The following is a 15737-nucleotide window of genomic DNA, read 5'->3' as shown; positions in this document are numbered from 1 at the left end:
ACGGCGCGTCGAACTTGAATGATACCCCGGATGTTACTTCATTTCTTCCCTTTTGTCAGCTCTATAGGAAACCCAAGTGACCTAATCATCGCGCGGCAAGGTGGAGCACGAGGCAAGGACATTCCTCTTCGCTCAGTATTACGCGCGAGAGATCAAGACTAGTTCTGCTATAAAGCAGACGGCGCGAACAGTTTTTGCGACTACCTGAGAGTCCTCTTGGTCATCGAGATGGGCTTGAGGACGGTCTCGCTTGTGTGCTTCTTACTGGATGCACACGAAACATGTTGAGCGCAACATCGCTATGTCATTGTCATTGATTGCATAGGAATTTGTGACCACATCCCATGGTATATAAACTGGGTTTTGCATTTGCCGGCACTCAGTGCTGTTCTCAAGGAAATTATATCTATTGAATCGTCCCGAGTCGTCACCCATTCTAAGGTCCGTCCCTGTAGAAGGGTCTCTTAAACGTCGTTCAGATCTAACAGTTCGAACGACCATCCTTGATAATGCCAGTTGTGCCAGTTACATCCATATCCACGGATCCGCTCGAAGGGATATTAGACCCGGGAGGAAGTCATGAAGCATTCTACAGAAAAGGTCATGCTGGTCCCTTCGTATCTCCGTCTCGTCATCGGTCAGCCGCGTAATCCTCATATGCCGAATCAACGTCTGGGTGTTCGGACTCAGTTTGCGCACAAACTCCAGCATCGGCCGGTAGCTGAACCCGATGAAATGGAAGTGGTTCTCCGAGTACAGCACCGAGAGACATTCCCAATAGAGGAGTCGGTTCGTCCGAAAGACGGCCAGCGCACGCGAATCGGACGCCGCGCGGGAGCCGCGACTCGATTTCCAATGGATGATGCTCGAGTCAATGTCGCTGTATAATCGGAGCTTCCGCGTGTGGTGCGGGATCAGATAGCGGAGGATTTCCCGACGCAGCTCCGTGGGGAGGCGCAGGAGAGGAGGGTCGGCCCTCTGGGCTTCGATCGGGGTCGGAGGTGGGACGGACGCTGGCTTCGGGGTGATCGCGAGGGAATTCGCCAACGGCTGCTTCGGGATCAGGGATCTACGCGAGAGTCCGTAGTCGATGAATTCCTTGAACGCCATGATTTCAGTTGCTTGGTTCATGGTTCGAATGGACTGGTTGACGTTACTCCGTCCATGATATGTATGTGCCAGCTTTGGGGGTTTGAGGGAAGGTACAACGATCTGCTGCCTGCAGCGAAGACGGTCTTAGGAGTTAGAACCGGACGATAGGATACGAATATCTGGCGAAAACCAGATGATGATCAGGAAGTGCCGTAGAACATGATCAGCGGCATGGAGTAGAAGGCCGCTTTCATGAACATCCGACTTTCAGGCTAGTAGTCTCACGAGCATGTTCTGGGGAGGAGGATTCTTCGAGACACTGGGATTGATATAGATAGGTTAGAAAATAGGTACGTAATAATGGGATTGCGGAGCACAAAGCAGACTCGATTGTGATAGAGAGCTGGAGTGGCACACCAGATCAGATGGAGGGAGTGAGTGAGTGAACTCAATAAAGTCAGCTTGTCTTTATCATCAAAGAGCCCCGCCGCATGTTTATAGTGACACGCAGGTGGTGAAGCTCTGGCTGTGGAGGTGTTAGGCTGCTGCCTGTCAGGGAGTCAGGAGTGGGCTGTGTCTGCCACTGTGCCACAAGTGTCACTGCCTAGCATGACGCACGTGGCAGTGACTGTCCCTTGACTTAGCTTGAGCTACGAGAAGCTTTAATTGCTACATAGCTTGGTGCCTTGGTGCCTTGCTGCCTGATATGAAATTTCCATACAACTTCAGATCCATTACGCGGGTTGCTCTACGATGCCAGTATATTTTAAAACATCCCGTCCACTGCGGTAACCTCTGGAAGCTCCCAAATTATACAGTCCAACTACCTATCGCTCTTTACTCTCCAGCGGACATTGGCTTCAGTATTGGCCCGAGAAAAATAAGCTCCTGGTTCTTCCAAGAACAATTTCCCATCCTATCCCGAAACTCATCTCCTGAAGAGTCCTTGATACATCCAGGAAAATGTCGTTTGGTGGCCAGACACCGACCATCATCGTCCTCAAAGAAGGTTCGCCAAGCAAAGACCTCGGTGCGAGTGTCCATGCTGAAGATATACAGGTACCGATCAGTCACAGGGACGAGGTCAAATCATCTCGAACATCAACGCATGTCTCGCCATCCAGGCCACGATCCGGAGCACCTTGGGTCCTTACGGAGGCGATCTATTACTCGTGGATGAGAATGGCAGGCAAACCATCACCAACGATGGCGCCACGGTGATGAAGGTGAGCACATTCGAGAATTCGCCGGAGTTCCCACTCTAACCGTGTGGCTAGCTGCTCGACATCGTCCACCCCGCCGCCCGGATATTGACCGACATCGCGCGATCACAGGATGCGGAGGTCGGAGATGGGACCACGTCGGTGGTGGTGTTGGCCGGTGAAGTGTTGAAGGAGATCCGGGAACCCGTGGAGCAAGGTGTCAGCACTCAGACCATCATCAAGGGCCTAAGACGGGCGTCCGCCATGGCCGTGAACAAGATCAAGGAGATCGCCGTCAATACGTCCGAAGGCAATCAACGGGACATCCTGCGAAAACTTGCGGCCACCGCCATGAGCAGCAAGCTAATACACCGCAACGCCGACTTTTTCACGAAGATCGTGGTCGACGCGGTGCTGTCGCTGGATCAGAACGACCTCAACGAAAAGTTGATTGGCATGAAGAAAATCACCGGCGGTGCGCTGGAGGACTCGCTGTTCGTCAACGGCGTTGCGTTCAAGAAAACCTTCTCGTACGCCGGGTTCGAGCAGCAACCGAAGTCATTCACGAACCCGAAAATCGTCTGCTTGAACGTCGAGCTAGAATTGAAAGCGGAGAAGGACAACGCCGAAGTGCGGGTCGAACATGTCTCGGAATACCAGGCGGTGGTGGATGCCGAGTGGCAGATCATCTTCAATAAGATGGAGGCGCTACACAACACAGGAGCCAAGGTGGTATTGAGCAAGCTCCCCATTGGAGATCTGGCCACGCAGTACTTCGCCGATCGAGACATCTTCTGTGCCGGGCGAGTTTCCGCCGATGATATGGAACGAGTTGTACAGGCAACCGGGGCAAGCATCCAATCGACATGCTCCGACGTCCAGGAACAGCACCTTGGCACTTGCGAGCGATTCGAAGAGCGACAGATCGGCGGCGAGCGATACAACTTCTTCGAGGGCTGTCCCGCAGCCAAGACTTGCACACTCATCCTCCGCGGCGGTGCGGAGCAGTTCATTGCTGAGGTGGAGAGGAGTCTTCACGACGCCATCATGATTGTGAAGCGATCCATCAAGAACCGGACCATCGTTGCTGGTGGTGGAGCATGCGAGGTATGTTATGTGGTGCGGTTAATAATGTCATGGTTCTGATTATATGCAGATGGAAATCTCGGCCTATCTCCACGACTTCGCCGACAAGAACGTCCCGCACAAACAGCAGGCGATCATCAAAGCCTTTGCCAAAGCACTGGAGGTGATCCCTCGCCAGCTGTGCGATAACGCGGGTTTCGACTCCACTGACATCCTCAACCGGCTGCGCGTGGAGCACCGCCGCGGAAACACCTGGGCCGGCGTGGATTTCGTGAACGAAGGCATCGCCAACAACCTCGAGCGATTCGTCTGGGAACCGGCGCTGGTCAAGGTCAATGCGATCCAGGCGGCGGTGGAAGCTTCGTGCCTGATCCTCAGCGTCGACGAAACCATCAGTACGTACATCCTCCCTTTTATGGGGTATCTCTCATCTAACCGGTACTACAGAGAACCAAGAGTCGGCTCAACCCCAAGCACCCCAGCGTGGACTCCCTCCCGGTGCTGCACAGCGAGCGCTCCGAGGGCGCGGACGCGGCATGCCCCGACGGTAATTCCGCCGCTCCCCCGGTTCCTGTATTTCATACGCCGACATCCGATTCAATGTATCGCGGTGACGGGACGGCGTGAGGCGTGGTATTGAAAGAACTTCAACGAAGACGAAACTGGCAGCTCGTTGGCGCCACCCTTGATTCGGCATTGAAGCTTAAGCTTGATCGTTTCCATTGGGTGGGCCAGCTTCATGATATAAGGCTTATAGAGGAACTTTCGTGCAAACCCTGTTCGCTGCAAATCAAACATAGCTTCACCAATGATTCTGTCTCGTGTGATTTGCCCCTGACGGACTGAGCAACTGAATCTGCATCCTGGGCTGAGGATTCCTAGACCTACCAGTGGTGCAGTATGTCCGAATGTCGAGAGTTCTATAGGCAACAACATCTTACATGCCCAAGTAATGGAAACTCCTGAGAGGGTACCTAGGGCTATTCGGACTTTGTTCGTGATTATCGGGCAGTGAGCGCTGCTTTCAGATTTCAACTGGATGCTCGGCTGCCTTATCGCCTGAGGCATGTTACCTGTACAGCTGTATCCGTGGCCTTTGGACCCACACCGAAATGTGGGTCCAAGGGCCACGGATACCAGTTACTTCGCCTTACACTAATCACGTGCAGATCCAATGGTCTAGCCTCCTGCGTGTCACCCACTTGCTACGCCATCACTTCTCCGCTACCGTATGCTGTGTGATGTGCAGCGTGAACTGTCCAGCCTGGACGTCAGGTGAAGGCCGTGAATGCGAATCCTCCTTTCATCGGACATTTCGAGGCGCCTTATCACAACCTCGACCTAGCGACCTCTCTCACTCACCTTCTCGCTCCTTCACTTGTTTCTTTACCTAAGTTGATACATCATCCTTTACCCCACATCCAGGCCAGCGACCCATCTCGTCGACCAGCCCACCACCATGAACAAATGAAGGGCGGGGTCCACTTTGTGGTTCCGGACATTGCATCGTGATCGACCTCGAGCTGATCCAAATTCGCACCTGGCAGCCGACCTGGAACCTTCACTTTGTCTCGCACAATAATCCTTGGTCAGACTGTCACTCACCATGCCGGGTGCTAATCTCGTCCACAAGCTGCGCAACGTGCACCGCGCCCAGAAGCATGGGGCAACGTCAACCGGGACCGCCGTCGACGTCGGCTCGGAGAGCGGGGAACATGGCCAGGGGATCACCTTGAACAAGCCGATAGTGGTGGAGCGGAGGAGATCGGTTCGGCCGAAGTCCATGGTGTCTTATGCCGATAAAGCCATGGGCCAGTTCAAGCTTGGAAGGCATAACAGTGTCAAAAGCATGATATCGACCACTGTGACTGCATGGTATGCTACCTACACTATTGTTTATTTTCCCCTTTGCCGTATATTCGGTTGAATGATTCCGTCCGGGTTGCTACTTCAAGCTGCCTTGTCCTTGTTGTGTTGATTGAACCCTATATTAACTTTGTCGATCAGGACGCCGAGAACTCTTGGCGACCTCCTCCTATCCCTCCCACAAGAGTTGCGCATCCAGATCCTTGTGAACCTTTCTCTCGACGATATTCTTTCCCTTCGACGCTGCTCCGCTGCTTTCAATCAACTAGTCAAGTCCTGCGAATCACCCGTAGTGCGGCACCATGTCCGCAACATCCTTACCGACCTGGAGGTTAAGCTCTATCCTGCCCCTGCACCGATGGAAGCGGACCTCAACTACCTCCTCAACCTTCGACACCGCGAGATCGTCGTTCGGAAACTCGCAAAACAGATGTGCGACTTTGTGGCGATCGATGTGCTCAAACGAAACAATGCTCGAAGGCGCAAGGAGTTCGAACCGCGATACCGACATATGTACTCCAAGATGCTACCGTTACTCCTGATTCTTGGACAGTTCTTCGAAAGCTTCCGCAAAAGTGTACTCGACCGATGTTTTGCAAACAGCAGTCCAGACAAGAAATTTCGGCTGGTCCCAGGGACCACAGTCTGGGACGAGCAGCTGGCGATCATGGACCAATACAAGAAGCAGCAACTCCTCGACTGCTACCACATGTACGGCTTCATCCTCCAAGTATTCGAGCGCAAGCTACGCCCTCCCCGATTCAACCAGCTACTCAACCGTTTCCTCCCTGGATACAATCGCCGGCCGGCATCCACCAAAGAAATCGAAACCACACTCATCCTCGGCGGCATCGACGCCGTCCGGCAGATCCTTTTGCCCCGCACCTACGTAGAGCGGCGCCGGGCACTCTCGACGTTCCTGGGTGGGCTGGATCCCGCCATGGACCATCGCTGGGAGCGGAATTGGAGACGTGTCCTCGGTCCGGACGCGGACAAGATGGGCGTGAGCAAGATTCCGCACACGACGATCGGCGTGCCTCCGCTGCATGTCATCTGGGTGCCATGTGCGCTACAGCTGCTTCTGCGAAAACGCGTCATCGAGCAAGTAGATTTCAGGGGTACCGCAGCGCAGCAGTCGGCCCGGGAGTTTGTGCGGGATCTGCTGGGGTATGACCTTTTCCGACCGGGGGTCCTGAATAACTCGAACGATGATGAAGAGGACGATGATGACGCGGACGATGATGACGGCGATGATGATGACGAGGACGACACGGACGCCGACGATTCAGGGGAGGGAGATGATGAGGAGGACGAGGCGGAACCGAACGACGAGGCCAACCAAGATTCCGACGAGCATGAAGGATAGCCGCAATTGATTACCCTTGAGCTTCGACGTGGCTTTTCTTCTTTGTTTTTCCGCAATCAGACGGCTATACCCGGAGGATCACCAGGCAAACGGCGTCTGGGATATCACTTCCGTAGTTTTCGGTATCCTGCCATTCATGACAGGGCGCAATCGGGAAACGGGGGAATCTGGAGACTATCACGATGACTATGACGTTACACATTAGCATGATTTCACCTGGGACGAAACAACGCGGTCCCGAGGGACGCTTTCAATAGGAGCGTTGGGGATAGGGTTCTCTTGTCATTCGGCCGCTAAGGACCCCTAATTAAAATGTCAAGGGACTCTTCCTTACCACAACTCATGAGTGACCGCGTACCACATTTTGTCCGACATACACACCATCCTCTCATCGTGCTTCGCCCATTCCTTCGTGGGGTACCAGTTAAAGTGCCGGCCTTTTACGATTGAAGCGGATCCAGATGGGAGCTGGCGTGTAATGCATTCCGCTATACCTATCCCCTTCGTCGTTTAGCCATCCCATCTCAAGTCACGAGATTTGGTGCTTTCAAGAGTCCCAAGAAGCTGTCTAACCAAATAGGGTTAGAACAAAAACCTACTGCAGGTCGACCAGCGAAGGGGATATCCCTGCGGTGCTCTTTTCGACCTCAAACATCAACCACCCTATCATTTAATGACAGCAGCGCGAGAAGTGGATCAGGGGCACAGAGGGATCTGATAGTTACCTGCGGCAGCTTCAAGTTGGAGAGACAACTGGCATTTCCCAAGATACAATCGCCTTCCCTTCTCGTCTCAGGCCCCTGGCGGATATGTGGCTGGTAACACCCTCCGCCCCGGATTCGCACGCCATCCCGCGTCACAATATATCAATATGAGGTATTTTGAACCGTGCGACCGATCAGCCCCTTCCTAGAATGCTCCTTAAGCTTAACGGTAACAGAACCCCAACATGCTTACCTACTCTGTATTTCGTCTTATGATGCTCGCTGGATGATTCATCACTGCACGAGCATCATGTCTCGTGCTGGACGCTCCGCTGATAGATAGATTTACTTCTACTCGTTCTCCTTTCTTGCAACATGTACATCTTTCTGTGCAGCGGACGCAGTCTTGTATGCCCTTCAGCTCGTACCCCACCGCCAACGTCTCGCGACCGTTCTACATGTCGTCTTCATCGTCCCCGACCGCCGAGCAAGAACCGCTGCTCCAGCCCGTCGATTCCCCGAATAGTGACATCGCCAGCTACAACAGCACATCAAAATCCTCGATCGACGAAGAGGAGGCACCACGCGGCCGGAGCAACCTTCTTGATCGGTCGGTGGAGAATGATGTCCTTCCAGAGACGGCGGTCCTGGGCCGCAACCTGGGATGGAGCAGTGCATACATCCTGATCATGTCCCGTGTTATAGGCAGCGGGATCTTCGCAACTCCCGGTGCGATTGTGCAGTCAGTGGGAAGCTTCGGAATCACGTTGTTGCTCTGGGTAGTCGGTGCTCTGATAGCTTGGTTGGGTTTAGCGATTAGTTTGGAGTATGGGTGCATGTTGCCAAGGTCCGGAGGTGAGTATTCCTTGGTACTATCTGACTTGAGAAGATGCTAACTGTATGAAGGGGACAAAGTTTATCTCGAGTTCGTCTACCGACGTCCGCGGTTCTTGGCTTCTGTTCTTATCGCAGTTCGCTCCGTCCTTCTTGGGTTTACCGCCTCCAACTGCATTGTGTTCGGCGAATACATCTTATATGCTCTCAAAAGAGAACCGTCACAGGCCGAAGGAAAAGTTCTCGCTCTTGGATTGCTCACTACTGTCGTTATCATCCACAGCTGCTTTCTAAAGACTGGAATCCTTATTCAAAATGTGCTTGGCTGGATCAAAATCGCTCTGGCCATTTTTATGCTCTTTATAAGTCTTTTCGTGGTCCTTTTCCGGAGAAATGAGGATATAAACAGCGCCTCTCAACTCACAATCAATAACAGCTCTATCTGGGATGGTTCGGTGTGGAACTGGGGAATCATCTCCACTGCCATGTTCAAGGTTTCCTATTCGTATACCGGCCTTTCCAACGTTAACAACGTTCTCAACGAGGTCAAGAATCCGGTCAAAACTCTTAAATCTGCAGCCACAGCTGCACTTATAACATCGTGTCTTCTATATCTCCTAGTCAACATTGCCTACTTTCTGGTTGTCCCAATTGAGGATATCAAACATTCTGGGGAATTGATCGCTGCTCTGTTTTTTGAACGAGTGTTCGGCCCCGACGTTGGAAGGGTGCTGCTACCATTGGCAATAGCAACCTCGGCGGCGGGAAATGTTATGGTTGTGACATTTAGTCATGTAAGTGACTCCGAACTGATTCTGAACAGCATCCTGACATGTCCCAGGCTCGAGTCGTGCAAGAGATAGCACGACAGGGATTTCTTCCTTTCTCACAGTTCATATCTTCCTCCAAACCTTTCGGAGCGCCGATGGGTGCTCTAATTACGCATTACATCCCTTCCTTCCTGGTTATCATCATTCCTGCTACCAACATCTATTCCTTTATCCTGGACGTTGAGGGTTATCCGGGGCAGTTCTTCGCTATAGCTGGCTCCGTTGGCTTAATCTGGCTTCGATTCAAAATGCCCGATTTGAGGAGGCCATATAAGGCGTTTCTTCCTGCGGTCGGGTTCCAGATCGTGCACTCGATTTCCGTGATATTTGCACCCTTTATACCACGGGAAGGGTTGAATTGGAGGCAACATCTCTCTGCAGTTAGTTACGCCTTCGTGGGGACTGCGATGTGAGTTTTCCTGCGAAATATTCAGAGCCTTGGCTAATTTATCCATAGTCTTTTGTTTGGCGTTTTATATTGGTATATTTGGACGGTATGGATACCACGCCGGAACGGCTGTACTCTTGAAGAGACAGTAGCTACTTTAGGCGATGGAACGACGGTTACGAAGCTTGTATGGGTGCCTATTGGATCCAAGCCGGTACCCACAACTGAGCAAGGGGCATACGATGAATGATGTGATGTTGGGGAAACGGTCTACAAGGCTGGGGTAAACTGAATAGATCCAATGATCTGCATTAGAGATACGAATCCTGTAATACTTGTTTGCGCCGTATCACCCACTCCCCGCACTTGATTTCAAAGCATAATGATTACTATATATTTCCTACCCATTGAACGCTCATGATCTAATAGTTTCACTGGTGGAGTTCAGTGCGAACAGTCAAGGCAGCAACGATATCTGAGAGGGTGTAGTATGTATGTCATGCTTTTTGCATTGCATTGCGTGCTGGGGAGTACGTCACATTACAAATGGATGGGTGGTGCTGCTTACCATAAGTAAGCTTTGCTGATGGAATATATATGGCATCTTAAAGCTTCACAAGGCTTAGAATTATAATCTTTTTCGAACAGCATTCTCGACTGTTTTTGAATAAGTACAAAAACAAAGACCATCTCTAAATATATCCAATCATGGCCGCCGCTGCAGTCCAACACGCTCCGGGTAGCGCCCTCGGGCAAGTTGTAGAACCTTTTGCTCAGGAGAATACCTTGAAGCCTGCGAAGCATGACGTTTCTGCGGAGCTATACTATTACAAGGAGAACGAGGACGGATCTCCCCCAGATCCTACTTACGTTGGGTGAGTTCTCGGTCAATCAGGATGAGAAAGGAAGTTTATTCTAAACCAGAGCACCAGTAAACCAAGCACTTATTTACGCCCTCACACCACAGAGAACTTCGTCATCCACGACGTTGCCGGAGAGGAGGAGAAATACACCATTGACAGCCATGGCTTTCAATTCTTGAAGCATGAAAGCAAGGAGAAAGATTTCCTCGACGATGAGAAGATCAAGGCGGAATACTACCCGGAAGTCGAGCAACTTCTGAAGGATGCGTGAGTGTTGGCGTTATTTTGAGCAACAAATATGCCGTACGCTAACTCTTTTCGGATAGCACTGGAGCAACTCGCGTTTTCATCTTTGACCATACAATTCGCCGCTCAACCGGCGATGCCACCGACGGCCAACCCGATCTCCGCGGCCCAGCACGCCGGGTTCACATCGACCAGTCCTATAGCGCCTCCGAGAACCGTGTGAGGCACCACCTCCCTGATGAAGCCGAAGAGCTTCTCTCGAAGCGCTTCCAGATCATCAATGTAAGCCGCCCCAAATCTTCTTCCATCCCAGTAAGCGACGCAGTTCACTCACCCTTCCCGTGCTGCAGGTGTGGCGCCCGATTAAGACCATCACCCGAGATCCGCTCACCTTCGCCGATGCCCATTCCGTGCCCGACAGCGACCTCATCCCCGTCAAGCTGATCTACCCCGACCGCGAGGGCGAGACTTACGCCGTCAAGGCGAACCCGAGCCACGAGTGGTACTTCAAGTACGGGCAACGGCCCGACGAACCATCGTTGATCAAGTGCTTCGATTCTGTGGACGATGGGCGCGCGAGACGAGTTCCGCACACGGCATTTGTGAATCCGGAGCATGCGAATGATCCGCCGAGGGAGAGCATTGAGGTGCGGACGCTGGTGTTTTATGATTATTAGGTGTACCTGAAGTTGACATCGTTATGTAAACCGGAGTTTAACGAGTAATTGTCCGATGTTTCCAATGTTTCCAGTGTTTCTAGTCACGGAGAGGTTTCCCCCACCGAAATTTCCGGATTGTAGATTCTATAGCTGGTAGACCAGAATGGAAAAAATTCTTTAAAAAATAGATACCGGTAGGCGTTCTGCTAGAAATTGGTCTTTTTGGAGTCCGATGTAAGTGCTGAACGGAAGTGTTCAGCAGCAGAGAGCTCTCCCTCCTGCTCTAGCCCGCTGGCCTTCTCCGCGAAGTATTCCTCAAGCACTGTTTAGACAACATGGAGCCGAAGATCCAATATGTAGCACAGGCATACATCTGGTGTACGACGTTCGCTACCGAGAAGGTCTGAGGGCGCAACGGGATCAGATTGCGGAGGAATTCATTATCGTTAGAAGCTAGAGTAGAGAAGTCTCCGCTCCGGCTGGAAGCGTCATGTGTCGCAAGATGCCCCTGTTGGTTTCTACTGCCCTAACTTTCCTTTCACTGCACATTACCCCTAGGCTAGGCCTATTTCGGACAGCTTAGTGTTTTCCCTTGTATTTAGTTAACTAACTAACTTAACTTAGTTAGTTAACTCTCTGCCCTTCTACTAGTCTCCTAGAAGGTCCCGTTTTGGGGTTTTGGCGTATTAGTTGGTTAGATGTGACAAAAAATTCTTCGTCCAGCAAGACATGATCAATCAACAGGGGCTTACATTTGGTGGACAAAGGACCATACAGACATTGGATGGAGCCGAACAAGCAGCGTTAACTTCATCATGCCTTCAGAGTTCAACCTCGTCTACAATTCCATTTGCATGGAGGGTTTAATATGGCTCAAGTCTCAACCTGTAAGTGGGCAGCGGGTTTCTAGATTCCACACAGTGACGCCTAGCTCGTTTCCTCGACAGTCCAATGGCCGGACCCCAGCTCAACCCTCTTCCTTCAAACGACGACACATATTAACTCTGTCTGCACTCATCCTCTATCCCATCTCCATTCCATTCCCAATAAACTCAAACATGAACGTACTAAAAACCCCACAGTGGCCTTTTAGACCGCCAAACCAATTCAACACTCCGCAAGAGTCCAGCCACCAGCGCCATCTTAATGCATCTCCCCAGAATCCCACGCTAGTGCAATTGCGCTGATCGACTCTACAATGGCACCATCGCCATGGCACGATTTGTGTGGGATACCGCTAAGGATACAAATACTTGACGCTCAAAATATATTGACTCCGGGTTTATGAACCGCTCCTTCGGACTTTCCTCTTATGCACTCCGAACCGACCTTGAGCAAGCTTTGCAGACTGGCCCTGTATTTTTTTAAACGGGGAAGATCGGCGGCCTTATCGGTTCGCTTATAGTTATCTATACCCGTCCAAAAGAGCTTAGGATATAGGCCAATTTTCGAGTCATGGCAGAAACCTTGAAGTTGCCGCAGCAGCTGGTCAATGAAGGGGGAGGATATGATAGCGGCAGTAATGATTCCGACTTCGCGGTCTTGGACCCGCACAGCGGCGTCAAGCGCGGGCTCAAGACACGGCATATTAGCATGCTGGCCATTGCCGGCATCATCGGACCGGGACTGCTAGTCGGCGCGGGCGGAGCGCTTTCCAATGGCGGCCCGGCGGCACTCATCATCGGGTTCGGCGTCATCGGTGTCATTGCATTCAGCATCATGCAGTCGCTTGGGGAGCTGACGACCCTGTATCCCACCGCCGGAGCGTTTGTCTCGCTCGCGGATCGATTTGTGGACAAGGCATTTGCTGTTGCGGTTGGCTTCAATTACTGGTTGATTTGGGCGAGTGTGTTGGCGAATGAGTACAATGTCATCTGTAGTGTTCTAGTCTATTGGGGTGAGTGGCCTGGCCTGGCCCGATATCTAATCGCATGCTAATCCGCATTCAGGACCGCAAGTGCCGTTATGGGGATACTTCCTCATTTTTTGGGTCTTCTTCCTCGGCTTCCAACTTCTCGGTGTCGAAAGCTTCGGCGAAGCGGAGTTCTGGCTCGCGCTCTTCAAACTGGTCGGCCTCGCCGCTTTCTTCTTGTTCTCCATTATCTACGTCGGCGGTGGAATCAAAGGGACCGAGGCCATCGGAGCGCGATACTGGCACGATCCGGGCGCCTTTTCCAACGGCTTCCGCGGCGTCGCCACCGTCTTCGTCTTCACCAGTACGTTCTACGCCGGCGTCGAGTCTCTCTCCGTCGCCGCGACTGAAACCCGCAACCCCGGCATCGCCATCCCCCGCGCGATCAAGCAGGTGTTCTGGCGCATCATCTTCGTGTACATGGGCTCCGCTATCTTCTTCGGGCTGACCTGCCCCTCCGATGCCGATGGTCTGGTGAACGGAAAGTCGCGCGCGCTGCGATCGCCGATGACCGTCGCGATTCAGAACGCCGGCTGGGAGGGCGGCGTGCACCTGGTCAACAGTTTTATCTTCATCACCTGCCTGTCCGCGGTGAACGGATCCATTTACATCGCCTCGCGGACGCTGCTGTTCATGGGACAGGAAGGCAAGGCGCCCAAGTTCCTCGGCATGACGAACAAGCGCGGCGTGCCTGTGGCGGCAATCGTCGTGACGAATCTGTTCGGCGCGATCTCCATGATGAATGTCAGCACGGGAGCAGGCAAGGCATACGGGTACATCGTCAACTTGTCCGGCGTGTCGACGTTCCTGGTCTGGGGTTCGATCTCTTTCATCCACATCCGCTTCCGTCAAGCATGGGCCGCTCAGGGACGGACGCCAGAACAGCTTCCGTACAGGTCTCTCTGGTATCCATGGAATGCCTACTTTGGCCTCTTTGCCAACATCTTCCTCGCTCTTATCCAGGGATGGACGACCTTGACACCGTTCGACGCCGGCAATTTTGTCGACGCATACATTCTTCTGCCGCTATTCCCGCTGATCTGGATTTCCTTTAAGCTGATCTATAAGACTCGCTTCTGGCGCTCGCATGAGGTTGATTTGGATTCCGGGAGGAGGAAGGATCTTGATACAAAGGATATAAGACCTGAGACGGCAAAGCCGGATGTCGGAGGGCCATGGTGGCGGAATCTGCTGAAGAACTTGTAATGTTAAATATCAGTAAACTAATGCATCCAAGAGAAGTACGCTCTAACTCGACTTCAATTGTCTTTCATTCTATGCATATCATGTGGTACCGTTCGCAGTCCGCATTTGTAAATCCAATTAACTTAATAATCTATCTACTGGCCACTCACACCGCAGCCAAACTTCCAGTTCACAAATTGATCCAAAAACGTGAGTCTCTCCAGTGAGTCTCCACACCATCTGCGATCCGCCGTTCTACTGGGGACACGCCATTCCAAGACCAAATCCTCGGATTATAGCTTCCTGACTCAAACTCGTCCACCCTGGGCAATATCTGATCAATCAATCCGCTCGGCGCCGCACGGTAGGATCGGGTTGGACCTCGGCCACCGGAACCGACGTCTTCGCTGTTTGTCTTGACGGATTCGCGATGGTGAACACGGAAGGATACGCAACGCGGCTTCACGGAACGAGACGTCGGCTGCTGGTGGACGAATGGGACAGGAATCATGATGGATCGGGACTGGGTACACGAGATGCAGCCATGTAGGCCGCAGGGGCGAGTAAGCGGTTTCTCACGATGGTGAGCAAGCGAATGCATGGAGAGCATGGAATGTTCGGGTGAATATGGACATGAATCGGGAGCGTTTTCTAGATTTCCGACACACCACGCGACTTATTTGTCGAGCACATCGCAATTGGCAAACCGGTGTGTATGTGGGGAATATTGCACCGACGCTGGAGTTAGCTCCAAGGGCAGGGGTTCACTGTTGAGTCTCAAGCAGATTAACTCATTCACACTTTTCCGCCGGATGGAGCCGATTGTTGCCGTATTTACAAATGTAAGAGCTGCCAGTGGACAGTGGTGCTTCGACGTACGTAAAACAGGGAGGTCAAAGTAAAGAGGGACTGAGTGACTGCGGGACCGATGAAGTTCGGCGGAGTAATTTGACACGCGACAGCAAACGGCGCCCGGGAATAAAGACAGCCGGGGTTCCACAATCGGACTGCATGCGTCACCCATCATCACTTCATCAGATACCAGGAACTAGGTACCTGTTGTTACTCCATATGTAATATCTAATATGGGAGATGGGAGGCTCCAGACTCCTTCTGAGCCAGAATAATTATTGTCGGACTGATATTGGGCTGAGAAATACCTCTGCCTCTGTGGAGGGAATAATATCTATTGGAAATAGGTAACTAGTGTAGTGGGTACAGTTATGAATTGAACCGACCAAAGACGTGGCGGTTGTAGGGCTCATTGTGTGACAAGGAGGATGAAACATGATATAGAATACAACCACACATACATGAATGGATTTGATAGCTGGAGGTATATGAGATGGAGTAAATTTATTGAACTATAAATACTGAAAACGAAGTATGTTATGGAATACAAGTTCTGGAACTCTGGAGTCTGGACTATCTAACTTCAATGATGAGGGCGGACCAATAGAAACAGTACAAAATAAGCGGTGAGGGGAATGCGGCAGGGCCGTTT

At 52.0% G+C, this 15737-nt stretch overlaps 6 protein-coding genes across 6 annotated transcripts; 5 read left to right on the top strand and 1 right to left on the bottom strand.

Moving 5' to 3' along the window:
• Positions 1 to 316: 316 nt before the first annotated feature.
• Positions 317 to 1586, bottom strand: P152DRAFT_462639 (uncharacterized protein). The gene has a single exon (XM_033680390.1). It carries the CDS (start codon positions 1129 to 1131, stop codon positions 526 to 528), a length of 606 nt encoding a protein of 201 aa, XP_033529995.1. The 5' UTR covers positions 1132 to 1586; the 3' UTR covers positions 317 to 525.
• Positions 1587 to 1856: 270 nt separating this feature from the next.
• Positions 1857 to 4230, top strand: P152DRAFT_462638 (uncharacterized protein). Its single transcript, XM_033680389.1, has 5 exons — positions 1857 to 2101; positions 2152 to 2318; positions 2370 to 3401; positions 3451 to 3775; positions 3828 to 4230. Exons 1-5 carry the CDS (start codon positions 2056 to 2058, stop codon positions 3929 to 3931), a joined length of 1674 nt encoding a protein of 557 aa, XP_033529994.1. The 5' UTR covers positions 1857 to 2055; the 3' UTR covers positions 3932 to 4230.
• Positions 4231 to 5406: 1176 nt separating this feature from the next.
• Positions 5407 to 6219, top strand: P152DRAFT_374153 (uncharacterized protein; the record flags this gene model as incomplete). Its single annotated transcript, XM_033675577.1, has 1 exon — positions 5407 to 6219. A coding segment is annotated over one exon (813 nt), but the record flags the coding sequence as incomplete, so codon positions are not given.
• Positions 6220 to 7774: 1555 nt separating this feature from the next.
• On the top strand, positions 7775 to 9618 carry P152DRAFT_405584 (amino acid transporter; the record flags this gene model as incomplete). The annotated part of the gene is made up of 4 exons (XM_033676819.1): positions 7775 to 8171; positions 8223 to 8944; positions 8992 to 9389; positions 9438 to 9618. 4 exons carry the CDS (start codon positions 7775 to 7777, stop codon positions 9616 to 9618), a joined length of 1698 nt encoding a protein of 565 aa, XP_033529992.1.
• A 226-nt stretch (positions 9619 to 9844) lies between these two features.
• Positions 9845 to 11560, top strand: P152DRAFT_517613 (uncharacterized protein). The gene is made up of 4 exons (XM_033683020.1): positions 9845 to 10243; positions 10301 to 10498; positions 10558 to 10759; positions 10828 to 11560. The coding sequence occupies exons 1-4, from the start codon at positions 10077 to 10079 to the stop codon at positions 11152 to 11154; spliced, it is 894 nt and encodes a 297-aa protein (XP_033529991.1). The 5' UTR covers positions 9845 to 10076; the 3' UTR covers positions 11155 to 11560.
• An 897-nt stretch (positions 11561 to 12457) lies between these two features.
• P152DRAFT_223816 (uncharacterized protein) lies at positions 12458 to 14339 on the top strand. Its single transcript, XM_033674512.1, has 2 exons — positions 12458 to 13033; positions 13086 to 14339. Exons 1-2 carry the CDS (start codon positions 12592 to 12594, stop codon positions 14252 to 14254), a joined length of 1611 nt encoding a protein of 536 aa, XP_033529990.1. The 5' UTR covers positions 12458 to 12591; the 3' UTR covers positions 14255 to 14339.
• Positions 14340 to 15737: the final 1398 nt, after the last annotated feature.

The sequence above is a fragment of the Eremomyces bilateralis genome (genome assembly GCF_010015585.1).
Source record: "Eremomyces bilateralis CBS 781.70 unplaced genomic scaffold P152scaffold_37, whole genome shotgun sequence".
Classification (NCBI taxonomy): Eukaryota; Fungi; Ascomycota; class Dothideomycetes; order Eremomycetales; family Eremomycetaceae; genus Eremomyces; species Eremomyces bilateralis.
This window is presented reverse-complemented; position numbering and strand designations above follow the sequence as displayed.

Excerpts from the sequence above, each read along its gene's own strand:
- P152DRAFT_462638 (XM_033680389.1), top strand. The coding sequence starts at position 2,056 with ATGTCGTTTGGTGGCCAGACACCGACCATCATCGTCCTCAAAGAAG. Across the intron at positions 3,402-3,450 it reads CTGGTGGTGGAGCATGCGAG|ATGGAAATCTCGGCCTATCT; the intron begins GTATGTTATGTG and ends GATTATATGCAG. Across the intron at positions 3,776-3,827 it reads CAGCGTCGACGAAACCATCA|AGAACCAAGAGTCGGCTCAA; the intron begins GTACGTACATCC and ends CCGGTACTACAG.
- P152DRAFT_462639 (XM_033680390.1), bottom strand. The coding sequence starts at position 1,131 with ATGAACCAAGCAACTGAAATCATGGCGTTCAAGGAATTCATCGACTAC.
- P152DRAFT_517613 (XM_033683020.1), top strand. The coding sequence starts at position 10,077 with ATGGCCGCCGCTGCAGTCCAACACGCTCCGGGTAGCGCCCTCGGGCAA. Across the intron at positions 10,499-10,557 it reads GAGCAACTTCTGAAGGATGC|CACTGGAGCAACTCGCGTTT; the intron begins GTGAGTGTTGGC and ends CTTTTCGGATAG. Across the intron at positions 10,760-10,827 it reads AGCGCTTCCAGATCATCAAT|GTGTGGCGCCCGATTAAGAC; the intron begins GTAAGCCGCCCC and ends CCCGTGCTGCAG.
- P152DRAFT_223816 (XM_033674512.1), top strand. The coding sequence starts at position 12,592 with ATGGCAGAAACCTTGAAGTTGCCGCAGCAGCTGGTCAATGAAGGGGGA. Across the intron at positions 13,034-13,085 it reads TAGTGTTCTAGTCTATTGGG|GACCGCAAGTGCCGTTATGG; the intron begins GTGAGTGGCCTG and ends ATCCGCATTCAG.